This window comes from Ammospiza nelsoni, chromosome 3 (assembly GCF_027579445.1).
Source record: "Ammospiza nelsoni isolate bAmmNel1 chromosome 3, bAmmNel1.pri, whole genome shotgun sequence".
Classification (NCBI taxonomy): domain Eukaryota; kingdom Metazoa; phylum Chordata; class Aves; order Passeriformes; family Passerellidae; genus Ammospiza; species Ammospiza nelsoni.
Genome location: NC_080635.1, coordinates 110,133,759 through 110,160,629, shown reverse-complemented (window position 1 = coordinate 110,160,629; position 26,871 = coordinate 110,133,759). Strand labels below are relative to the sequence as shown.

At 40.5% G+C, this 26,871-nt stretch overlaps 1 protein-coding gene across 1 annotated transcript in view; it reads right to left on the bottom strand.

Moving 5' to 3' along the window:
• Positions 1–23,659: 23,659 nt before the first annotated feature.
• Positions 23,660–26,871, bottom strand: part of SUPT3H (SPT3 homolog, SAGA and STAGA complex component) — a 254,555-nt gene continuing 251,343 nt past the window's right edge. The window contains exon 12 of the mRNA XM_059469215.1: positions 23,660–25,431. Within this exon, the coding sequence (XP_059325198.1) occupies positions 25,390–25,431 (42 nt within the window). The 3' untranslated portion in view covers positions 23,660–25,389. The remainder of the gene's footprint in view (positions 25,432–26,871) is intronic.

Below are 26,871 nucleotides of genomic sequence, written 5' to 3'. Positions count from 1 at the left end.
AGGCACTGCAAGTGTCTGTCTGTCCATAGCCCATGGAAAGGAGAGGAACTGGAGCCTCCCATATCTTCATTCAGCTCAACACATGCTTAATTTTTTCTCTGTTTGTTTTACTATTAGAATCTGGGGAGTTGGTGGCATGGAACCTGGGCCTCAGTTCTTACACTCCTGATTTCTGCTTCGAAGATCCCTCTCTTCTCCTGTAGGAGAAACTGGCTCACACAGCATCTAAAGAGAGGTTGGGGTTCTGGAAAATAACAATGAACACAGCCTGATGGAAAGATAGCCATTATCATAAGCAGTATCTCAATTCTGATCAATTTTTTAAAAGAAATGAGGTTATTTAAAATAAAAGGAGTGACCAGGTAGCTGCACAGAGCTGGTTGCTTTCTTGCTGCTGCTGCTGCAACCAGTTATATTCTCCCTAAGTGAGAGAGACACATCTGCTGGCCTTGCAGAGGGCACATCAGATCCCCTGGATTAGCAGGTCTTTCCATGGATAACTTGACGTGAGGCTGGCGTCCCACAGGAGCTCCCAGATCACAGCACTCATTATGGAGAACACTGCACTTTAGTGCTCGACTTGGATGATGTTTTAAGAGATAAAATACAAAGTTATCCATAAACCATCAAAAGTTTCAGGCCTTTCAGAATACTATTTGCTGATTCCCTCAGAAATTTATTAGATCTACCAATATTTTCTTTCTTAGTTTTGTAAAGCGAGCTCCAAGTCAGCTAGTACTGACTATGCAGAGGCCTGAAACCACATGTTTATTTTCCCGAGTTATAAAAAGTTTATAAGGGTAGCTGGTATCCTTATGGGCCACTGTACAGTGATTTGCTACTGCATTCCACACTGATACAGAAGAGCTCTGTGTTTTATACCAGAGGGAAATCCTTGTCATACAGCTGTCCAGCAGCCAACAAGAGAGCAGACACCTTCAAAAATATAACACTGATTAAAAAAAAAAAAAAAGAAAAAAATAATAGCTGAAAAGGCAGAAAACATCCCTTCTGAAAAAAATCGGTTTGAACAATGTGATAACCTTGGGCACCATAAGATCTGTGTTGTAATACCCCAGTGAACATCAACAAAGTCCTTTCATCACAGATATAGGTTTTTTGTTTGCTTGTTTTGTTGTTGTTTTTCCTTTTTTTTTTACTAGATCACCATTTTTACCTGAAAATGTTGTATGGTCACAATAATTTTCAGAAGTATGATGCAGTGGCTACCTTTTCTTTCTCCAGCTAACATTCAGCCCCAGACACTCAGTTTTCACAACTTCATGTGGCTTCACTGACATGAGGAGGCTTTGGTCAATTTACACTGGAGAAGGGAGAGACTGTTATTCATTTATCTCTTAAAATAGTGAGTACACAGCTGCACAACCTGAAGAATTAGGTCAGTACATTGCTATGTCTGTCCTGGAATGAGAAATTCAGAGCAAACAAGGTAGATTTCAGGAGAGAGCCTGGAATGTGTGAAGAGTTAGCAAAACTGACACAGATTCATAGCAAAAATAAGTAATTTTTCAAATCCCTAAACCACAATGGTTGGATTAGGGCCCTTGTCATACAATTCTTGGGCATGTGAACAATCCCTTTTTCACTTGAATTCATTTCATTAGCTTCTCTCAGCTACATAAATACTCATACTCTCAATGGGACTACTCACATCAATAAAGTTCCTCAAGCAAGCAGGGATTGCAACCCAATTTTAGTGGAACAAACCCAACCCCTGACTTTGATTGCATCCCTCACTTTTCTAAAAAAACTATTTCCAGCAAGAATGAACCCACAATCCCTGTGGAGCTTTCTTTCACCACTTCCAAGCACAATCCCAGTTATTTTTCTCCTCAAATACAAAGGCAAACTGGGCTCTTCTAAACTCCCCAACTTCACCTTCCTTTGTAAAAACACTGCTGGGCATTGAGCAGGCCAATTTGGATGTCTTTTAGAGCTCCTGGGCTTTGCTGAGCTCTGATTGATGGATTCCCAACTGGGTTATCCTGTCCACATTGAATCCCCATGTGCCTCAGCCAGCCAGCAACCTCTGAAAGTCAAAATACTGCTCACTGTAATACCACAAGTAATGACAGTAGTATCAAAGCAGTAATTACTCACATGTAAACTGTTTTCTGATGAAGTTTGTAGTCTTTTTTTTTAAGCCTTTGATGCTGTTGGACAGTGTTGACTGTGATTAATTCACTTATAGTCAATACAAATGTCAAGGAAAGTTGTCCCTTTACCTATCAGTTCCTATCATTAGTCTGATGGAGTTTAGCCTCAGGTTTGCTGCAAGGGAGACAAGATTGGCAGTGCTGGAGTGAGAAGTGCATTGCTCTGCTGGAGGAAACAGCAAAACAGACAATTTTTGCCCCCAGCTGGCAGCAACCACCGCAGGGATCCTTAAATCTAAAAACAGCACATATTGAGTTGGACATTTCCTGTATATTTTTCAAGCAGGTTTTTAGTTAGTTCCATTCTGCCAAAAGCAGAGGAGGAATTTCTCTTTTGTCTCCAACTCTGCTTCATCATCCAAAAATACACATGAAGGGCTGAAAAGAGCAACAAGCAGAATTGAAATCAATAAATTGACTTGCTGGCTTCTTGTGTCAGTATTTATCATCTTATCCAAAATAGACAATAAAATCAGGACATCTAAACTCAGTCATTTCCTCTCAAGACTGTGATCTTGCAAACTGCTGACGTGCTTTGCTTCCACAAATACCCACCAGACGTGGCACATTTCAGGTAAAGGCTTCAGTGGAAGGCATGGACTCTCCCATCAGCATCCTCTCTTCTCCTCAACGTGGAAAAAAAGAAGTGGGAGGACAATGAGGAAGAAGAGGAAGAAAAATTAACTCTGTCCCCTCCCTTTCCATTATGTTCAAAGATTATAAGGTGTCTCCAAAGAGCTCTACGAAGACTGTCATGGAAAATAAACACACAGAGATGTTTCAGTCCCAGAGTTATCAGACACAAATAAGTAAATAAACTCTTACTCCACAAAGAGAGACACATGGAGAGATCTGTCTCTAAGTGCAGTTATGTTGCACCAAGTACAGGTTGCAGGAAGTAATCTCAAGGTCAGCAAAGGGCAGGGAAGAAAGACTTGGTAAAGCAGAATAGGAAATGGATTGTTTGGTGATTTTTTATGTTTTTTTTTTTTTTTTTTTTTTTAACTCAAAGACTGGAACATACAAAAATGTTTATATGGAACAAAAGGACAAGGACACCTGGAGTACTGGGAACCCTGACCCGCTGATTCCCTCAGTAGGACATGAATTCAGCATTGCAGCATTTATTCCAACAAAAAGGACACATTTTATCCAGAGCTAGGAGACACAGAAACCATCTGCAGGGTAAGAAAATTCTACTAACATCCAAACCAGCTTGCCCTCCAAGATCCTGTATGTGTGCAGGCTTGTTGTACACAAGTACATGAATTTTAAGATGGGGCTCTCCAGGGAAAGGGAGAAACCTTTTACATTGTATTATAGATGTAATGAAATGTAATTTAATATATATAAATGTGGAACTAGTCTCTGCCACGAGTTTCTTGCACAGAAAGCATCTTACCATTCATACATTCAGATACATATGCAGCATATATATACTCACATACATAAACATGCTGTATTATTTAACTTAAAGCATAAACATGTGCTTAGGAGAGACAAGTCTGACAGCCCAGAGACCTAATCTTTCCATTAGCATCCTTCCATCTCCATTACCTTGTCTCACTGGATTTCCTTCTGTGTCCCAGTGAGATTGGCTTTTGCAGCAGAACAAGCAGAAGAACACTCAGATTTACATAAAGACCTCGCTTGATGTTCCAAGATGCAGCCACGCCATCAGCCAAGGGATGGTTTCCTCATCCAGGAGGAATCTCAGCTGTAATCATCAGCCTTTCACAACAGATTCCTGGGAGTCTTTTACCTCCTTCACTTGCAATGTGTCCAGCTCAGAGATTTACATGAAAATGTTGAACTCAATATTGAACTTCATGAGGAAATGCATGATCTGGAATATCAAAGGGTATCTCTGGAGTACAACAATTTTGGACATTGCAAAAAATTAAATCCTTTCCTTCAGCCAAAGTGCCACTTACAAGAAGGCCACTTAAGCTGGTTAGCACTACAACTTCTTGCTCTTTATCCCATTTACTTGAAGTGCCTTCAGGACAATTAATACAAATTATACTTTAAGCATTTTAGGAAGTGCTATGCTAACTAATACAGGAGTCCCATTAGTGGATTCTACTCCACTGAGTTTCACTGTCAGGACTGAAAATGGAATTGCATTGCCAGGAGTGAACTTAGATCACCAGCCTTGACTATTAAGAGTTAGAAGCTATCACAGAGGAGTAGCTATAGATTAATAATCCGAAAATGCATATATAATAAAGTGAGATGTGGAAGTGAGATGTGGGTCATCTTGAATGATTAATACTACAGATAATAAAAATGCTTCTCTCTAGCCACATGGATGAAGAGAGAACAATGATAGAATTGTAGAGCCACAGAATATCCTGAGTTGGAAGGGACCCACAAGGATCATTGGCATCCAACTCCAGGCCATGCACAGGACAACTCCAAAAATCCCATCATGTCCTTGAGAGCATTTTCCAAGCACTTCCTAAACTCTGGATAAATGAAATAGAGAAAATATGAGGTACAGACAGACTAGGGAATGACTGAAAGTTATTAGGATTAATAGGATATTAGGATTTTCCTTTTGTTTTCAGTGGTGAAGATGATGAAGAACATTCTTGGACTCCATGGCAGCAGAAGCCTCTCAGGCAAAAGCACATCCTTTGTGGGTGACACCAAAGCCTCATTTGGGCCTTGCACATTGGCCAAAGGCTGGAGATTTTAGCAAGTTTGGGCTTCTGAGAGTTTTCCCACAGACTTTCAGTGCTTGTTCATCCCTGACAAAAAGGTCAGCCTGCCAGATGTCAAACCCTTCCTGCAAAGTACAGGGGGCAAAAGAACCATTCACATACAGGTTGTCAGATTTTTTTATGCATATATTTTTTGATTTTGGCTGACATTTTCTAAAATGAATTCAGCCTGAGGCACACACTCAGCATGAAGAATTTAAATCCAAATGGTTAAAGCTTGGCAAAGCTCTGAGCAACTGAACACAGGCTCTGGTAATAGGAAGTGTCAGACAACCTCAACAATAGGGAACCAGGCCTGTCTGCAGCCTGCATTGTAACACGCTGGTGATGGATGATATCAGACTGGAAATTTCACAGTTGAGTGGCTGCAGCACCATTAATTCCTCCCTGGCAAAGGTCGGTGTTAAAGCCCATCTGGTCTCTGTGTACAACATCAGACTATGTCCATCACAACAAAATGAATTAAGGATGGAATTCAACTCTCCTGTTAAAATAAGGAGTAAAATTTGGGCACCGGTGATTGACTTGACATCACATACTTTGGTTCAATGACAAGTATCAGGTGTGGCAGCTCCCACATTTGTAAGTTGCTGAGTTTGGATCATATTTTTTATTAAGTGAATATTTCTTACATTTTTTTCTAAGGAACTGGCTTCAGCTTCCATCTGGACAATCCCTTGAGTGAATTTCAGAGGCCTAAACATGCAAGGATAGGACATTTCAGGGCTGAATGGAAGAGCATGGAGAGGAACAGAACCTTAGATGTGTGCACCTGGATGTTTGTACTGGAAGACACTTGTAGCAATATTTCAATGACTGAGGCATGAAAAGCAGCATGTCACTGGCTTGAGCAATACATCTCAAATTTTGTTATTTATGAATAAGCCAGAGGGCAACAAAGTTCATAATATTTGTCCAAGCAAGTACAGCGTAAGAAACTGCACTTAGCTCAGAGCTATTCCCTCAGCAGGAAAAAAAGCTACATTTGAATAAATTATTTGTGGTTAATTATTCCATTAGCTGTAGTCATCATAATTCCATCCTGATTTTTATGTAGCATACATAAGAAAATTCTCTTTTCCATATTGTATCTTCACTTAATTTGCTGTGGCTGGAAACAACAATTAAAAATTATTTTTAACGACTATGATTATCTGACAAATGCAGATCGTAGCTAATGTTTGCTCCAGAGATGCTGCAAACAAAAGCAAATCTTACAGTGAAATTGAATAATGAAAAATATTTTTAAACTTATTCATTAATAGCTCTGTGGGAAAAACCAGAAATACAAGGAATAGCACTATGGTGAGTTAGGCTCATCACTATTAGAAGAGTTTTGTGATTTGTTATCTTGTGGAATATAAGAACTTAACAGAGCATCAGTCTGCAGCAATTTTCAAAGAATCACAGAAAGGTTTGGGGTGGAAGGGACCTTTAAAGATCATCTCATTCCAATCCCCCACTATGGGCAGGGACACCTTTCAGCAGAACAGGTCCTTTGAAGCCACATCCAGCCTGGCCTTGAACACCTCCAGAGATGGGGCATTTATTTTCTGAGCTCTTTAAAGCAGGCTTGTGTGGAAGTTTATACAGAAATGCCTTTGCCACGTGCTGGCACAGCAATGCTGAGAGAATGCAGGAGCCTTTCTACAGCTTCTGTATCCGTGTCAGACCAGAGTCAAGGTATTGTGTGCTACAAAGATCAGAGCAGCAAAAGTGAGGAGAAACAGAGAAAAGGAGCAAAATGAGACTCAAAAAGGCACTTCACCTCTGGAGAAGCTGGTTGTATTCTTTTGTCCAAGCAAATGAAAGCTCAAAGTGGGGAACACTTGGATGGCACACCCAGAAAGCCACCCCAGGGCTGGGAAAGCTTGAGCTGAGGGGAGCTGAGGTGTGGGGTGTCTCACCCAACGGGCAGGTTCAGCCTGAAGGCTCTCATGCAAATCCCTGCTCTTGCTTTGGGTTGTGTGGGCTTATTCCCTTACGATTTTTGGTTTCCTGCAAAGATTGTAACTCTCAGCAAAGTCGAAGTCAGCATGTTCTGCCTGGTTCCAGGTTTTGCACAGTGCTCATCTGTAGCCACAAACTGGCCCAGCTGCACTCAAATTTTGGCCTACAGCTGTTTAAAAAAAGCAAAAAAAATTCATCACAGCAGACCCAAACCAGATCCTAATGGAATCATCACAAGGAGAATAACTGGAAACAGCATGTCCATTTCATTTCCTTGGCTTTAAGTAAATCTGGCACAGTCTTCTAGAGAGAAAGGTACAGCAGGTTTGTCCCAGACACTTGGTTGGATGCAGCTGTAATTTGGGATAATCTCCATATTATATGGTAGAATTTCCCCAGTTTCTTTTGCACAAACCTGGATGTAATGAAGGGAGGAATCAATCTGGTGATGATCCTTGGTTAATGCCAAAGGTTTTACTCTCCCCTCCATTCTTCACTCCCCCATTTTTTATTCTTCTTATGACTGTGTTGATAATGCCCTGGGATGAAAAATCCTACAAATTATAACATGTGTGAAGATATATTTCTATTTGTATTTCTAGTTCTATTTGGTAACACACTGACCTCACAACCTTCTCCATGAGTCAAGGCTCTAAGAAACAAATCTTAAGGGGATGGAGACCTATATTTTTTCAAATTTTCTTTATTTTTTCTTAGATTTTGACATTAATACCAATAGCACTGCAAACAAGAACAGATGATAAAAACATGACTGAAAGCCCAGATATCCTGGTGTGAGTGCCCAGGTAGAATCCTGACTCAATCTTTACACATGCAAATGAGAAACATGTTTATCCAACATGCAGACAGGGTTGTGGGATGCTCTGCACTATAAAAAAAAAAGGTTAGGTATCCTTCTTTGGGCTGGATTTAGTCTCATGAGTCTTTATAGGTGTACCTATCGACCACAGAATTAAATTCCAGTCATCCTGGGCTCCCTCCTGTAGTCAATAACAGTGCAAGTTAGCTGCTTCAGATATTTACCAACATGTGGGATAGATTCCATGCTAAAAGTCTATTTATTTGCTCTGGCTTTGAAGAGATTTTACACCAGTTTACAGCTATATGTGCATCATCTGTCAGATGCATCCCATCCTAAATAAGTTTAAACATGGCTTGAAGGGCAGGCAGCATTCATCTGATCAAGTGCAGACAGCTGCAATGTTGACTACTACATTTACTCTCATCTACAGCTGTCTTTATGGTGTAATTAATCTAATATTAGAGCAGACAATTAAAATAGGTCAGATTGATCACTCCCTGAAAGCATCTGATTTACACCGGCTGGAAAGGGAGTCTGACAAGGAGCTGAGGTGTGAATGTTGGATGGGATGAACTCCACACTAAAAGTTCATCTATTCCTTCATTTTGATTGGAATAAGGAACCAGAAGTAGCCAAAAATTAGAAAGCTCATGATGTGACCAAGCCTGAGCAGTGTGGAACAACCAAATTTTTTTCAAGATTTCTTGGGAAAACACAGGTGCATGTGAACCAGCTCAGCACAAACCCCTACACTTCTGCAGTAATATCATCTTACCTGGGGATCAGTACACAACTATTAGCTAAAGCTAATAAAACAAACTCCTCTGATATTTTGTTAGCCAGGTAAGAATGTGCAGTTGTAGAAGCTGTAATGAGGATAAAACCAATAATAGCTGATCCTGTGTGATATGAATCTGAGGAAATTAATCCAGCTAGAACCGATTTAAAACACTAAAGCTCCAAACCCTCATGGGATCACAGTATTAGGCAACTCCTTAGCAGAGTGCACATCACCCAAAGCTTATGAAAATATTTTCAGAAAGAGCCACAGGAAGTGTTGCATCACTGAAGACGGCACAGAGTGTGACAAGTCAGGGAACGTGACTCGCAGCCCATCCCAGCCTGGTGCCCGTGCTCTGCCTGCCTCAATCAGCCACTTTGTCTCCTGTTCCTTTCCTTGCCTGGCCTGTGTGGCACTGTGAGCTCCTCTCTCATGTTTATCTAGAACTGACCCTGTGACAACAAACACGTCTTGTAAAAAGAGAGGGACTGAGGACCAGCATGGATTCACAGTCTGTCCTCCTCTGATAAAAATCCCTCAGCACCTTACTATTGTCTTAGGTGGTCAAAAGATACACCAGGGACACACTGAAATCCTCTTACTCCCCACAGGAGCTGCAGATTGAGGCAGGCAAACTGGTAAGGAAGTGTAAATAACTGTACTGCCAAATCCTTGCTGGTTTCTGCAACCAGACACATTCTCTGCAAAAATAATTTGGCCAAATTATTTTTGACATAATTTTGTCTGAACCACAAGTTCTTTCATGATGTGTTTGAATGCAGGGAAAGGCAGTCATGTCTCTTTGTTGCAGCTTCATAGGAAGGAGGGAGCCAGATTTAAGATTTCCAGGTCAATCTCTCAAATGTAAAAGTCACTCTAGGGAGTGACATCCCCAGTGAAGAGCCACAACCAACTTGAATTAGACTCCTCCATAGTAAACACAACCTTATAATCACAGACTTGGTTTCTAAGTCAGACAACTGTTTATGGCCAGTGGTTCACCTACACAGAGAAGGTTTTTTACTGTCTCATCCAAAGTTAAGACTGGAAAGTAATTTCTATTAGGTTTAAAAAACCAAAGAAAAACCAAAAAAATCTACAGAGATACATAATCAGGGAAGCAATGTATCAGAAAAAATATGATTTCCTATCCCCTTTTCCAAATTTCCCTGTTTTTTCTGACTACAACTCCTTAAGCATGCAATCTCCCTGAGCCCTCAGGTCTCCAGATGCATTGTAGATTTTGCCATGACAAAGATGTCAAACTGCTGACTCAGACTCCTGACTCAGACAAATGTGATTACAGTGAAGATCTGGGTTCAACATTTGTCATGAAAGAAAACAGAAAAAATTACTCCAGACTTCAGTATTAAGCCTTGACATGTCAGAGCCTCATGATTCTGGGCTTGTTTTAATCACAATATAAGTACATTTTAATACAACAATGAGAAAATTGTCCCATGTTTTTGTCAAAAACAATGTTTAGGTGGAAATTATATTATAGCTACTGAGCTCTGGTGAAACCCCACCTGGAGAAATGTTAACATGAAGTTCTAATATTTTAATTCTGTTCTGTCTGGCTGCAGGTAGTGCCATGACAGCTTGGTAACAATGGCTATTTCAAGGAATAAGATGTACTTCATCCTAGGTCTGCGTTACAAAGAGGGAAAGTTCTTTTCAGATGCACATTCATAGTATCCAACTAAAGAACTGAAAACTCTCAAACAAAGCAACCCATTTATTTTTTTTCTGTTTCTGCTCCTAGTTCTGTGGTGTGAAGTATCTCACGACCATCACATTCAATCCTTATCTTTGAAGTATTTTAAATAATGTGACAGTTAAGTCTGTAAAATCTGCCTTGATCTAGGAAATAGAGTCTTTTATTTATTTAAAAATGGTAAAGAAGCAACTAAATTACAGGCTATATGCACAGAATACTGTGATAGGTGATACTGTGGTAGGGGGGCATAAATCATTTATCACTAAAAATTGACAAAATACAGTGGTGGAGAAATGGGGATATAACACAGTTAAAGGAAGGTGTAAATTTTGTATTGCTGCATAGCACTTGGATTATTTATCCAGGCATGAAGAAGTATTTTTTGCAGACCTTACAGCAAGATTAAGGTTTGTATAATCCCATACAGAATCATGGAAGGAGAAAGAATCATAGGCCTAGAGTTAAAACTAATTATATATTGATCAGAGGAAATTCCCGCAATGGTGTCCATCAACCTTAAACCTAACCCACAATAAAACTTTTATCCACAGGTATGACATCTTTTTATCCATCTTCCACACCTTATCCTTTACCTTTCAACCAACAAAGAACATCATTCTCTCTGTCCCCTCCTGTGTGGAATATTTCCTTTCCATCACTTTCATTTCGTTTCCAACCAAGTGTGACACTTACTGCTCCAACATTAATGTTGCTTTTGGCCTGCTCTCCTTCTCCAGTGCCTCTCCCTGTTATAGGAAGGTGAAACCCTTGTAATGGATGCAGGAATGAGTCTGCCAGAGGGATGTTGTGTTTTCCTCTTCCCCTGAAGAGCCTGTGGCTAAAGGTTGGTGACAAACATGATGCTCCAGGGCTCGAGTTTGCCACAACCCTGGGAGAAGCAGCATTAAGGACCAGTTCTACAAAGCACTGAACAATTTGTGTCTCCCATTAGTGGCAAATTATCAGATAAAGAACAGGATGGAATAAATTCTTACAGGTGACAGCTCTGCAGGAAACAGACGTAGAACCTGCACACTGTGACATGGGTCAGCACCCCTCTGAATAGATTTTTTTTTTATCTTCATACACTGACCATTCAGCCACTTCCAAAGGGAAAATTTATCCCTTGCTCCCATCACCTATTTTACACCCAGTTAGATTTATCCCTTACTCCTATCTCCTATTTAAAACTCAGTTGCTTCCACAGGACTCCCACATCTCCTGTCTTTTGGATAGTATCAGCATCAGCGCTAAACCCAGGCAACCTCGACCATATTTAAGGAATCACTTGTCTTTCTCACTAGGATCCTGTAGGATTTGGTTTTCCCCCACTACAGCCTCTCCATAGCCACGTTAAAAATAGGCTTGGTAATACTTTTCACATTTGTAGGCTGTCACAAATGGTTAGCAGGGAAGAAGTCATTCAAACACACATGACTTTATAATTAAGGCACCTAACTCTTATAAACCCCATTTTTCACAGAAGCAGTGACTTTTAATAAAGTGCAGGGGAGCTGTGGGGGATTCTGTGGTTTCTGTGTGCAGGCCTTGTGCGAACGTTTCGACCCTCAGCCCTGACCACAGAGACCACAGTCATCAGGAGGAATATTTATTTCCACCCCAGCACTTGTCTGGTCTGCTGGACAAGCCCCTGAGCATGGAGACAAGAATGGCAGTAATTTCCCTTGGCTGGGCCTCAGTTTCTCCATCTATCAAATTGGGATTATGATTTCTTCACCATTTGAAAGCTGCCTTGAGAGCAAGGGATGAACCAAGCAAGATGGTAAGATTCCAGGTGGGGTCACTGAGGAGAGCAGAGGTGAATGTAACACTGATGAAGTTGGAGAGAGAGCTGGAAAAGAAGGCCAGGAGCCATGAATCCCCTTCCCATATGTGCTGTGAGGGATGGAACTCCTTTTAGTCCCTGGCTATCTGACGAGTAGGATGCAAGAAATGAAAACCTGGCAATAAAACTGATGAAGCTCTTATATCAGGATCGCATGATGAGAGCACTCTGGCTCTCTCCATGCATGTTTTAACAACACACTCAAAGCTGAAAACCTGTGTTAAATATTAAAACGCCATGAGATAATCACTAGAAATTAATTTAACCTCTCTGTTGGTGATATTTTTTCCAGTTCACCTGCTGGGCAAAGTCAGGGAAAATACCTGGTTATCAGCATGACAAAAACAGGTCACCCACAGGAATCAGGAAGTCAGATATTGTAAGTGCAAATGCTGTCAGCATTCACTGACATGTCACAGGTGTGAAAATGGGAAAATGGAATACTGGAAAGACATGGTCCACCTCTTGCAGGTCAGGGTGCCCCTTTCCATGACTCCAGCACCTCAGTGCTTCTGCTGCCCAGCTCCCCACCAGGCTAAATAATCCTTGCTTTTAACTAATCCTTTGTCTACTCTTTGACTCTACACAAAGTGTGACTTTTGGTGGCCATTTGACCCCTTGTTGTGGGACGTCTGTGACAGGTGACAAGCCTTAGGGTGAAGGAAAAGGCAATAGATTCATCACTGGCACTTGCAGACTTCTGACACGGTCTCATATTCACTTTCCTAATCAGGTGAGGGAAACATGGGTCTAGATAAAGTTGCTGGAGAGTGGGGACAAGGCTGCAGATATGTGCACCCAGAGAGCAGTTATCAATGGCTCATTGTCAAAGCAGAAAGCTGTGCTGGGAAGCCAGAAAGTGCAGCCTGGGAGGACAGACTGATTGAGTTACATTTATTAGCCAAAAGAGAGCCTTGGTGGGATGTAAGTGCCTTTGAGCACAGAAAAGGCTGTTCCAGAGCACACTCCTACAATCTGCCCTCACTGTTAGGATAAGGAAAGCCTTTTCAATGCTGCAAACAAAAGAAAAAAATTCATACCAGACAGGAAAAAAAATTATGAGGATCTATAACATTAGTAGACTCAAGACTGTGAAATCTCCATCCTTGGGGGTCTTTAAACACAGGCTAGATAAACCTTTGCCAGGAAAAACAGGTTTAAGGGACTCTGCTTGAGATAGGCAGGGCTGCTAAGGGCTTGCTGTGTGCATTTGAATAATGCCCTGAGGCTTGATGTGCTTCTGGCCAGGCTTTGTGCATCAGCATCCCTTGGGTACAGGCTGCTGGTAGCTCAGTGCAGCACTCAGAGAAAATCCACCCTCGAGTTGCCTAAAAAATAGAAGCTTATTTTACATCAGGCAAGATTGGAGCTTTTCTAGGAGATGCTGTGTTTGTGGGGATGCTACTGAAATGGCAGCCATGAAAAAAGCTGCTGTTTAGCCAAGGGTATGAGCCTGGGTCATGGGCAGACCTGAGCCTTTTCTCTGGGATTTCCCCAAGGTTATCTCAAATCAGCTCTGGAACCAGAACTTGGATCTAAGCTGTATGGACATGAGGCATGAAGGACTGGAAAAACACATAAAAAGGCATCAAATATTGCAACCCACCCTGTGTCTGATGTCACATTCCTGACCCAGCCCCTCTGCTCTCATCTTTTGGCAGGTCAGCTGATGGGGATTTCTGCAAAAAAAAAAAAAAAGGATTTTGACCTTTGCTGGGCTGAATTGGGAATTTAAGTTGGGTGTTTGCCTTTCTGAGCCTGAGTGTAATGCCCAGCTAAGCTAGCACCATTGAAGAGAAGGAAAATGGAAAAATCTGCCCAAGAAGCACTCAGAGGGAAGACAGCACAGAAATCATAGAATCAGATAATCATGGAGTGGTTTGTGTTGGAAGGGACGTCCAAGATCATCTCTTCCCATCCCCTGCCATGGCAGGGACACCTTCCAGCACCCCAGGTTGCTCCAAGCCCTGTCCAACCTGACCTTGGACACTTCCAGGGATCCAGGGGCAGCCACAGCTTCTCTGGGTAACCTGTGCCACAGCCTCACCACCCTCATAGTTTGGGGGTTTTCAGCTGGGTAAACTCAGAGTTTTGCAACCATATGGGACTGAAGCCACTGCACTGCCTTCACACACACACACAAAACATTGAAGTCTCAGACTGGATCTCCATCTGCTCAGTCCAGTGAGTGACCAGGACCTTGAGTCTTGCACTGGCAGAGGGGAGCCCAGTGAGGAGGAACATCAGCCTGTGACTGCTCACCCAGCAGTGCTCAGGGCTGGTGCTGCTTTGGGATAAGCCCAGAGGGACACAGGAAACATTGTGGGCTCTGCTACCGCTCTTTGGAATTATGTGTTCCACTCAACAGTGAACTGACTACAAATAAAGCCACTGGGTTCATACATCACACTACAGGCACAATTCACCCTAAATTAAAGTTGTAATGTAAAATAGATTTAAATATAAAATAGACCCAAAATGTAATTTCTTTGGTCTGTGCTTCAGTGACCGCATGGTAGCAGCTGACATCTTTGGGGAAGGTGCTTTGCAGGGATTAACAGCCAGATGGGGGTTAACAGGCCACAGCTGTACTGTGATCCCCAACTCCACCCCCAATTAATGATCTTCTGAGGACATATCCTTAAATTAGAGGAAATGACAGGTTTAAATTGGCATGTGCCACACACAGTGCAGTGGCAAGCCAAACAGTTAGTATAATTTTAAATACGGCCATAGAAAACACCTTTTTATACTAATGGAATAAATCATGTTCTCAACACCTGGAGTTTACACTGGCCAACCTGTAATAAGGTATTAATGCAGAGCAGTTGCACATCCTGTTCCAGAGCAGCAATAAAATGGTGAGGGACCCCAGGGTACAGGTATTAGCTGAGGGCACGACTCGCTGGCGGCTGCAGATCACCCTCCCAACAGTGCAGCTGCACCTTCTGCACCACACAACAGACCTCAAACTTATTGTCCTTCCTAGATGTCCATAGCCTTTTTTTTTCTTCTTATTACACAGATTTCAATTCAGCAGAACATTATTATTTCCAGTCTTCCTTTCAGAGCATGCTCTAATCACACCAAATATCAAGATGATTTCAGGTCAGGTGGGGGGCAGATGCTGCTGCTGGTCCTTGAAAATGTAGCAATGGTGGCAAATGCCCCATCCCTGAAAGTGTCCAAGGTGAGGCTGGATGGGGTTTGGAGCAAACTGGGATAGTGGAAGGTTCCCTGTCCATGGCAGGGGGTTGGGACTGGATGGTCTTTAAGGTCACTTCCAACCCAAATAATTTCATTATTCTATGACTGTACATACTTAGCAGTGTAAGGGTTCTTCTGAGTAGGCTTCATGGACATGTAGGTGGAAAAATGGATCACTTTCTTCCTTTAGAGATGTTCCAAGATGACAATGGTGTAAGGCACACCTCAGAGAATTAGTTATGTACAGGTTTAAGTGGTGCTCTGAAAGCAGCACCTTCTTTTCTTTAATGAAAGCCTGAAATTCTGATTTCAGCTATGAAGCTGCTCCTTCCATGAGGAGGTTGTTGTACATTTACAAATATCATTAGTCAAGAAAACTCAAGTATTTCCCTATGTGTGGTGCCCTTACTGTTCAGCAAAAGATAACAGATCTGGAGAGATTAAACCAGGGTCTGTTTTGATAATTACCAAGGGTTCACATGACATCACACTTCAATTTTTTGGTTTTCTATTGTGTGGAATAGAAGAATTGTGTCCAAACCACAGCGGGAACTCTAAGCCAGCAGCTGCCTTTATCAGGACTCAGTGTCTTCCTGCGGCACTAAAATGTTTGGGGTTTCCAAATCAGAAGAAACAAACACTGCACTTGATAAAGCAGCTGCTGTGCTGGATTCATCTCTCTCTTTGCTAGAACAAAACTGATTTTGCAAAGCTGTTGTGGTCAGTTTTTCAGCCACAGAGCTACTGCAGCTTCCCTACCACCATTTTTAATTTGAATTTTAGGACCTACAGTCCCTCTTACCATTATTACCAGTATTATTTTTAAAAGACTGGGTCTATAAATTCATTGATACAGTGATAATGAACTAAGGCACTGAGAGGTCTGGATGGGAGCCCAGGTTTCCAGAAAACCATTTCAGTGCCTTCATCTTCAGCATGGGTTGGTAAGGGGTGGGTGAGAGAAGCATCTACTTTCCTTAAAACAAAAATGAATTGGTAAATGTGCCAAATCTGATATGATGCAAAATCAATGTAATACCAAGGGGAGCATCAGCTAGTTAGGAAAAGCAGCAAAACTCCTCATTTCTAGACTTGGAGTGATATCACCAATGACACCTTTGACAAGGAGGTAAACAGGAAAAGCTGAGTTGGCTGAAAGTCTGTGAGGAAAAGGGAGGGAAAAGTCCATGTTTACCACATGGAAAAGGACAGACAAAGGCAGCACAGAGCTGAATGTTATTTTCAACATTCCCAAAAGAGGATGAGACAGGACAGAGGGTAAAGACACAACAACACTTAAAAAAGACTTTAAACAAGTACTTACTAGTGTTTCTTTTTGAATGGATTTAGACTCTGGCTCCCTTTATCTACACAAGGCAAGAAGAAAAAAAGCCACCATGGATGTTGTTGCAGTGGAAAATTTTTGACAGGTTTTGTATTTTTCTTATCCCTGTTGCAAACCTTTACCCAGCCTGAGAGGGGTCTGATCTTGCTTGTGTCCCAAAGACATGTACTTAGCTTTACTGTCCCCACAACCTGACAGTTTTCCTCCTCTGAAAACAGAGTAGGATTCCTCTTCTCATAGTTATATAGACAGACTGAATTGGGACAAAATTTATTGGGAACTGACAGAAAGAGGGAGACTTCACGGTTATCTAGGATACAGTTCTGCAAGCTAGATCAATACAAAATCATTGAAATATAATAATTCTCTTGACAGGCTGAAGGAATTTGGGTTGTTCTGCCTGGAGAAGAGAAGGCTCCTGGGAGAAATTCCCTTCTAATCAAGAAGAGAATTGGAGAGGGACTTTTTACAATTGCATGGAGTGATGGGACAAAGGGGAATGCCTTTAAACTGAAAGAGGGTAGAGTTATATCAGGGATTAGGAAGAAATTTCTCCCTGTGAGGGTGGTTAGGCCCTGGCACAGGTTTCCCAGAGAAGCTGTGGCTGCCCCATCCCTGGAAGTGCTCAAAGCCAGGTTGGATGGGGCTTGGAGCAACCTGGGATAGTGGAAGGTGTCCCTGCCCATGGCAAGGGGTGGAATGAGATGATCTTTGAAGTCCCTTCCCAACCAAGCCATTCTGTGATTCTGTGATAGCTGATGGAACACAAGCAGCAGGGTCCTGCATGGTATCCATGGAAAAAAGTCAATATAGAGACAAAATTAAAATTAGCCAACTAGAGCTTCTGAGCAGAACCTGTGCCTCTTTTAATCTGTCTTAGTTACTTGACCAGAGATTTCCTACACTGCTTTATCTGCTGGCTGTCAGATCAAACCTGGGGCTGCAAGATGGACTTGGCTGCCACAGCTGGTGCTGCAGAACTGGAGCAGCACACACACAGTGAGGAGCCAGCTGCCTTCTCCAAAGAGAGCATCAAAACATATAACCTCAGACTGGGTTCTGTGGGTCCACTTGGCAAGGAATCCTTTCTGCCACGAGAACAATTTACCAGCCTGGGTGAGCAGAAAACCTACACTTTGAGTCACAGACTGGAACAAACCATCCCACCAACTCCCAAAACTTCCAAGCTCTGCACCTGCAGGCTGCCAGTTGCTGACCTGGGAAATGTTCCACTGGGGCTCACTGCTTTTCCCACCTAAGCTTCAAGAGCTGTCATTTAATTCAGTGAAAACAAGGTTTGACCCATGACTAATTTTTTTAAGGAAAAAAATCATACCTTCTTTTCTGATGTAAGTTTGTATCATTATAGGATTCAAAACATATGAGATGATTTAAACTTTATATTTAAAAAAAAATATATATACACTACATGCAAATTGAGGGACTATCTCTGACCTTCCCAGCAAAGTTGAATAGTAATGGTTTTAGTATCCATAAATTTTTGGGTGTCACTTGCAACTAAAATGTTGGACAGGAAAAACAGGGAGAAATAGCCTATCCATATGAAAACAATAATCATGTAATATTTATTGTCTGGGATTGAAATGTTTCAAATATTCAAAGCAATAAAATGTCAGGAAAAGCTAGACTTCCTGATGTAAAAAGGCCATAAATTTCTTCTCTCATGAGACATAAGGAGAGGGGGAAAATCAATGTGACATTTAAAGCTAAAGAAAGAAAGAGAAAAAGAAAGAATGAGAGAAAGAAAAGAAAAAAACCACACCACACTTAAATCTAAGTTAAAGCAGTGGAGAGCCCCCAGAGGGCACAATCCACTTACCTTTGGGAGGCTGCAGGGAGGAAATGGCAGCCAAGCACAACTCATGTACTGTAAAATATAAGGACATTTCAGAACAATTTAAGGGAGCAAGAGGTATCTCTGCAGTGTCTGGCTCTGACAACTCTGTCCCAGCTCCTTGAGATCTCTCCCTCTCAAACCACATTCTGTTGGACTTTAAAAACCCCCAACCAACTATTATCAAAGTAAAAAACCCCAACAATTTGCAGATTCAAAAATGCCTTTTTCATACATGTCAAAGGTAGGGTTTTTTCTTAAACTTCAGGAGGTTTCACAATTTCTTAAAGATTCACAGTAGAACATTAAACTTTGGGCAAGAGAAAAATGACAGCAAAGAAACCAAAGGTTACAATCAAATTACTTCCATGAAGTAAAAATCTTTTATTTTTACAAGGATAAACCACTTTTATTGCAAAGAGAGGGAGGTATCAAGACCTCCTCAAAAGGGTTATGTTTGCTTTAGGATTTAAAAAGCAGAGTTGATTTTTGGAATTCAGTCATCATGAAAAATATTACTACATATATATTAATATTTATTTAATATATATGCATATAAATTAAGACATTTTCTATGCTCCTCCTGCTCACCTATGAATAAAGTTTTAATAACAGGCTCTTTAAGTGCTGCATTAATTTTTCCCTTCCTTCAAGACCACCAAAGAAACCAAATAAGATGCAAAATCCCTTCAGAGCATGCACCACAACTACATACCTAAGTGCAAATAAAACAAGCCTCAACAAAATAAAAATGAATCCAGCATCATCTACAAGCCCAACTTCAACACTGTAAAAAAAGCACCTAAAAAAACCAGTTGGGGTGAAAACTGGGGAGGTTTGGACATTGGCCAAAAATTGAAAAGTTTGGCTGCTCTACCAAATTTTATGTTCCCTACCATAACTTTGGGAAGACTGTAACCTGCAAGGGTGGCCAATGGAGCAAGGTGGACTAACTTAGATGGCTACACTTATTTATTTGGGTATTGTTAATAAAAGCAACCAACTCAGACTCTGCCCCAAAATACATGTGCCCTTAAAATGTAACTTTTTTTAACCCACTAGTCAAAAACAACAGCTGCAAAAGGACAGAGAGCTGTTTACCACTGTATGAGCTCTGAAAGTTGACTGCACATGAGAATTGACAATTCTCAAATATTTCACTGACTAAATTCTGATCACCAAAGTGTGGAAATAATCATGATGTAATTGTCAAACAGGAAAAAAAAGATTTCTCCTAACTGACCTGCTGCCAAGGCCAGTCAGACCAAGGTTATTTTATTCTGCCTTACCTTGGAATATTCAGTGTTGTGGTTCTTGATCTTCTAATGGAAGAATCTGTCATGTTTTCCCTCTTGTGCTTGTGCCTGATTTACACAGTGAGGAGACAAGTGGGATGCTCATGAGTTTGAGAGAAACCTCAAGGTTGAGCTCAATGTTTGTTGTGGAAGTTCAAGCCCTACAGGAGCCATGTACCAGTTCTGCCACCATCCCAGAGAAGATGAATAAAAGCAGCACCTTCCATGGAGAAACTGACTGTCAAAGACCCCCTCCCAGGTGCTCAAAGCATTCCTTAATAATTCTTTCCATTTATTTGTGTTCTGTCTACACAAAAATCTTTCTGAGTAGTGAAAATTTAGGACTATGGTAACACCATTCCAAAACAGAAGAGTGTAAATTCTTTTTATATTAAAGTAAGGGCAAGCTGACATGGAGAACACTAGACAGATCATGTCTAGTTTGCTAAAATTGTTCAGTTGAAGCTACACCAAAATTTGTGCACAAGCAGCAAATTTAGGCTCCCTTGCTGATCTGAGCAAGGGAGTTCAGGGGAAAGCTCAGATGGAAAACCTCTCTCCTCTAAACACCTTCCTTCTCCTCCTGCAGTGATGTTTCAGATTTGTTTTCACCTCAGCTTGACATGCAGTTGATGCCATTTCATTTGCAGATCTGAAGAAATCGTGTCAGTACAAGACAGGCAATAGTTTCTTTGGAGTTTTTTTGTTTTGTAGATTAATTAAATACTTATGGAAATGAGAAGTAAACAGAACTGGTTTGAGCCAGTTATTGACTGCTGACTATCTGAATCTCACTACAGTATCTGATATCTTACACCTTCTCTTCTTCCAGGTCTGGTTAGAGAATGAGGATCAGCCACCACACTTCAGTGGCATTCTATGGGGTTCAGACCCAGTTCATCTACTAAAAATTAACATTTTACTTTATCTTTGTCAACATGCATTGCAGCTGCTGTCCATTTAAAAGAGGGCATTGACTTTTCTTAATGGATTCTCCTCTCATTTCTTTGTGCTCTGACGCACTCTGCAAAGGCAGGTAGGGAAGAGATGAAGGTGAGAATGCTCTGGCACTCCCAAAACAGGATTTCTGTAATGAGTACATCCCTCATGGTGATTTCAGAAGTCCAGCATAGTCTGGAGGAAGGAAGGTGTCCCACAGTCCATGTTATGGTGAAAACTTAACTTCTGTGTTTCGGTAGGGGGTCACCATGTGTCCATGGCACATCTCAGCCAGAAGTTTTCAAAGTCTTGAACCCTGGATTGGATCCAGATTGAGTGGTTGCATTTTTCTGTGTCCGGTTCCTCTCATGGATCCAGTTGGATACTGCCTTTGTCCCTTTCTCCCTCAGCCTGCTGGGTTATGTGCTCTCTGACACACCTACTGCTTTCACTGCAGAGGGGAGATATTTCAGAACTGAAAGCATCATTATTTTAGCATTTTAAATCTTGTATATCAGATTTGAGAAATCCAGGTTTCTGAACCATTCCAGGTCTCCCAACATGTGGTCCATCACTAAGCCTTTCCCCAGAAGAAATGGAGCTAACAACACATTATTTGAAAGATGTGCTGGAGACATAAACACATGGAAACCTGTGAGGCACTCAGATATTACAATAATCAAAGTCATATGAGGACCAAAGATGGACAGATCACATATTCACCAAATCAGTAAGAAAAATTTGCAAGGCATCTGGATGAAGACAAGTCCAGAAATACACATTGATATAAGATTCTTGTGCCAATATTTCTGTCCAATAAGAATTAAGATAAATTATCAATCAAAAATATTGAAGAGAGCTATAAAATGTAAAATGAAACCATATTATTATAATTTTAGTTCTTTATTTTCCTTATTTATCTTTCCATCTCTCACTACTAATTTATCTTGTTTAAGAAAAATAGTATATAAGTATAGTGGAGCTTGATTACTGAGAATGACTATTAATGTAGTGTCTCAGAGCACTCTCTAGACAGTTGAAAAGCTTTTAACAGTAAAATATGAAGATTTCTTTCAAATTTGCAGCCATCTGCCTTCTAAAACTTTGTTGCAATAGTTGCCAAGATTTCAGTGATTTATAGAAGCCAAAGTATCTGATTTTTGTCTCCCCACAAGAGATGAGAACTACTTTTTCTTATTATTTTGTAAGGGAAACATCATTATCTCAAGCAAAAAAAAAAAGAAAAAAGTTGACCTACATTAAAGATACAGCTTTCAAAATAATTTTTGAGGCATCTGGCCTTATTTAAACCATCAAATTTACATTCAATTCCTTCAGGGATGGCTTTGCTGCTTTGTGCTGGCTCCATGCCCTCTGAATAAACCTGGATTTAATGCATGCCACCACTGCATTTCCCTGGCTGCACTGCTGCCTGGGGTAGATATATAGCAGAGGTATAAAAGGTAGAGGTATAAAAAGCCCAACTTTGGACAAGATGATTCATTCAGTCAAGAACACCCCCAACCCTGTAACTGTTTAAGTTTCAGCTAGAGTTGGACTTGTGACTAATGTCATTATCTATTTATTCTGAATTTATGATTACAAGTGTTTATGTACCATGAAACATTCTCTATGAGCTGGACGGGAAACTATAAACCATTTTATGAGATCTACACACAGCAGATGGCAGAACCTTAATGCAACACAAAGGTTCATCCACACCCAAGGAATGCCAAAACACATTTTTTGTATTTCCCCCCTCAGTGAGATGGACACTTGACAAAGAGAAAGGTGCCCTGAAAACCAGGGTGGGGCACATTTTGGAGGGTCCTGAGTGTCTCTAGAGAAACATCTGGAGCACTGTCAGCTTCTCCCAATTTCCAGACAAAGACAGAAGTTCTTTTAAAGCATTTGATTTTCTCAGAGGAAAGACTGACAGACGATGGACCTGGAAATGAGATGAAGCTCAACTAGAAATTTGTGTTGTGGCTCCCTCACCTCTGACAAATTTTAAGCTGAATTATTATCCCTGTTTTGTGGAGGGCTGGAAGAAAAACTGAAAAACCAGGTAGTATAACAACAGAGCAAGGCAGGCACTGAGCCGAGAGCAAGTGTCACATTTCCTTATATGACATACACTCATATTCCTACTGAAACTGAAGTTTCCCTTCTTCAGATAACTAACATGAAATAATCAACACAATCAGTACCTATAAATCCTGGCTAAGAATAGAAATTATCTGCAAGTTGAAATTACAGATGTGTAAGGCTATTTTTCATATGCAGCCATTAACTGAATCTCAAGCTGAATTTTATATATATAATAAAATGTGTAGTACCAGCCTAAGCATACATCTCTGTTTCTGCAGCATGGGAAGTGGAGTTAAGAAACACTCCAAGTGCAACACAAGCATTACTGGTTGCATTTGTGTTTTAAACAGAGTTAAGGAAAACTCTGAAGAAAAACTCTGAGAAAAAAAGTGATTACTTCCCAAAATAAGAATAAACTGGGTTAAACCAAGACAGGGAGACATAACATACCTTGTTTGACTCTAAATTCAGCTCCCTGACTTGTGCAGAGAAGTGAAAGGTTTTTATATGGGTTTATCGGGCAAACCCAGATTTTATAAATAATTGCCTGTCAGGCTGTTCAAGATAGACAAACACACAGCAGACCAACAAAAACATGATCTGTCGTATTTCTGAGAGAAATGTATGTTGAGTCTTCATTCTCTGGGACTTTAAGGAGACCAGTAAAAAATAAGTGCCAGTATTTTCCCTGCTTATGCATATTTTAAAATGTAAAATCTGGGAGAGAGACAGCAACAGAAGGAATTTTGATTCCAGTACCCAGTGCCTGAAATGGTTTCTTCTGTCTGTATCCCTGCAGATCGAAACTAAATACAATAAATGCTGGTGTCCTTTTAAAAAAGTCTGGATGTTTACAGCAAGCATATAATTTTCCATGATTAAGGATGCCAACAAAAATAAAGAGTGATGATAAAAAGAAAAGTTTAATCATATATTTCAAAAAGCATAAATGGAACATCAGAAAACTTCCCCTTTCCCTCATTTAATACATTTTACACATTGCTTTTAGTCCTTTACACACAGAAAATTTCCAGAAAACAGAAGCATAAGCAGATAAAAGAAAAAAGCAATTTATGAACGGCAGCAATATTGGACATATGACGTTCACTTTTACAATATTTTGGTGGCAAAGAGACATTTTTTCCATTTATTTAAAAAATATACATATATTTAAAGTTTTTGCAAGCAGGTCCAGGAGAGAAGGACATCAAAACCCCCTACAAATCACCAAAAGAGCACAGAGCGGGAGTGAAAATTAAGACCTCACATACTAAGCACAAAGGAGGAGGATGGCTGCACTATATAAAATATTTTGCTGCTCTCTTGATCCCTTGAGTGTTCTGTATTAACTTGAGGCTTAAGCTGGATGCCAAGCCTGAGCTCTGGGCAGCTGAAGAGGACCCCTGACCTGTGGGTACCACAGGGACACCAGCAGGATGTGCCAGCAGATCCTGGTCACAGGCTGAAGCAGGAGCCCTTTTCTCTGCTCAAGCATCATCGTGGTTAGCTCTATATTTGCACAGTTTTTATGGGAAGAAATGAATGTGTTTGTGAGGCCAGCAAAGGCTGGAGGAGCAAAGGGATGGGAACAAGCATAGAGGCAGGGACTGAGATTTACAAAAAAAAAAAAAAATCTTGAAAACAAACAACGTTAGCTAAAATATATATAAAAAAAAAAAAAAAGGCAAAAAGATCTGGTTTCTTCTTTAACCAAATCCAACAGTAATGCTGCCTTTGTCCACAACAGGGACAACATCTGCTCCCTGCAGCAAACGCTGAGCAAGTACACAACGTTAAGCCTTTGCCTACAACCACTGAGACAGACACAGTTATTGAAACACTTCAGAATGTATTTTTCCAAATAGGGCCCCAATCCAGTGCCAAGTCACTGCAGAGGCTTTCTTTGATATTGCACAATGATAGCTCAAACCTTAGGAGATGCCAATATTGAAAATTTGGGTGTGAACACTTAGCCCATCTTTGGGCCTGCTAAAACCAAGTCTCTAACTGGTGAAGTTTAGTTTACCTGAACTTTTCCTGAGTATCTTTGCATCCAAACTTGGTATGCCTGTCATCAAAATCACCTCACTGGATTAAATTGGCTTGTACTCTGTGAACACTTATATTATTTGAGATAAACAAGTGTGAATTAGTAGAAAATAGAGGGAAAAAGTTTTTCTTTTTGTAAAAATTGCAAAGAAAACTAGATAACCTTTATACAACCTAATAGACCAACACAATCCAGTCTATCTCCGGCCTCTTCCTGCCCTATGCTGCTTTATAAAAAACATTTTTTGGAGAACATACAGACTTCCAGACACTTAAATAAAAATGACATGGCAGTCAGAAAGTCCCCTGCAAACTCCAGCATTGTCTGAGCTGCATTCTTGTCCACCTACACCCTATCCCAAACATCCTGCCATTAATTAGCTAAATGTTCCAGCTAGTAAACAAGAATAATGATTGAGGGGGCTGGAAAAAGAGACAGAGACAGCCAGCAGATAGTCACAACAAACCAGCCCACTCACTGGTACATGGAGACATTGGAGCTTGTATTTTTTTCCTTCCATGGAGGGGAAAAGAAAATCACCTTAATATAACACTGTCTTTCCTGTTGCTGCAGCCACATCCACATCAGCAGGCGAGAAAAGTCATCCCGTTCCTGCGGTAGGCACTCTGTCACGGAAAGAGAAAATCTGCAGTGAATTATCACATCAGCTTAAACAAGGGAAGGAGGCAGAGAGAAAGGGAAGGCTTTCTTCCTGTCTTGTAGGCTATTCTGGCTGCAATCTCATACTGTGCTTAATCTGAACATTTCTGGTGGGCAAGCTGTAAGCAACCACTTTGTCTATTAAAAAATCAGTGCGGTTAACAAGTGGTTAGTGACTCTATTTCAGGAGAGCAAGAGATAGGCAAAAATGCAACATCCTCCTTTGTTAATTGCCTGCAAAATAGATGAAGCCAAAATACACCATTATGCTGAATCTATTTGTCCTTTATAAGCACGTATTCTCTATTCACTGTGTTCAAGAAACATTTCTAAACTGCCTGAATACTATATAAATTATTGAATAATTACAGTTTTCCAAATTTAATTTATAGTCTGAGTCTAAAGTTATATAAACAGACACTAGTATAATCCCCAACACTCCAAATCAAACTAATCTTAAAGACTCTCTGGTCAGTAGGAAATAATTAGATATCCCATATATTGTAACCTAGGATGATGTGTTTCCAATGGTAAAGAAGCAAAGAGTTAAGTGGCACTTGAGAAAATAATTTTAAAATATCCTGTGACTCTATTTCCCTAAAATATCTTTCATGCATTTTTAACAGCTCTTTCCAAATCAATATAGGAAGCTATACCTTTTAATGCTACTAAAACCCCTATAATGTAAGGAGATATTCTCAGTTTAAAAAAATACTTTTTTTTCTATTAACAATATCTCTAAAAAATAAAAGGAATTTAAATAGTTTTGCTTTATTTGGTTCACCTTCAGCAGACATCCTGTTTTAAAAATGAAAATGCATTCATTTATTTCATTACAGTTAGTGCTTCGTCAGATATATTTTGTACCTCTTCAGTCAAAGTACTTAGGAAGTGCCATATATAACCACCATTTTTAGTGGCTGTACCAATTTCCTAATTAATTTCAGCCAGATCAATTTCTCCTCTCTTAAACTAGAATTAGAGTAACATTAGGAGTAAAGGATAACCTCAAACAACTTTGGATATAAATAGCATTTATACTGAACTGTAAAGAAACCATTTCAAAACCAGAAGGGATGTATTCAGAGAGACATTTTACAGACAGTGAATATGCAAAAGGAAATATGTACAAGATGTTCATTACAGCATCCTTTACATTAGCACCCCACTTCAGTCTGGAGATCAGGCAGCACATGGCATTGAAGTCAAAGAGCAGAACATCAGCTCTGGGATATACAGCCAAGACATGACAGTATCACCACAAACAAAACACAAAATAAATCCAAAGACTCTATACCCAAACATGAAATGCCCAAGACAGACTAGCCAATAATTTTGAGAGGATCCAACATATTCCCACAACCACAAGCAGAAAGTCCAAGGCAGTTTGGATATTCAGCCTACCC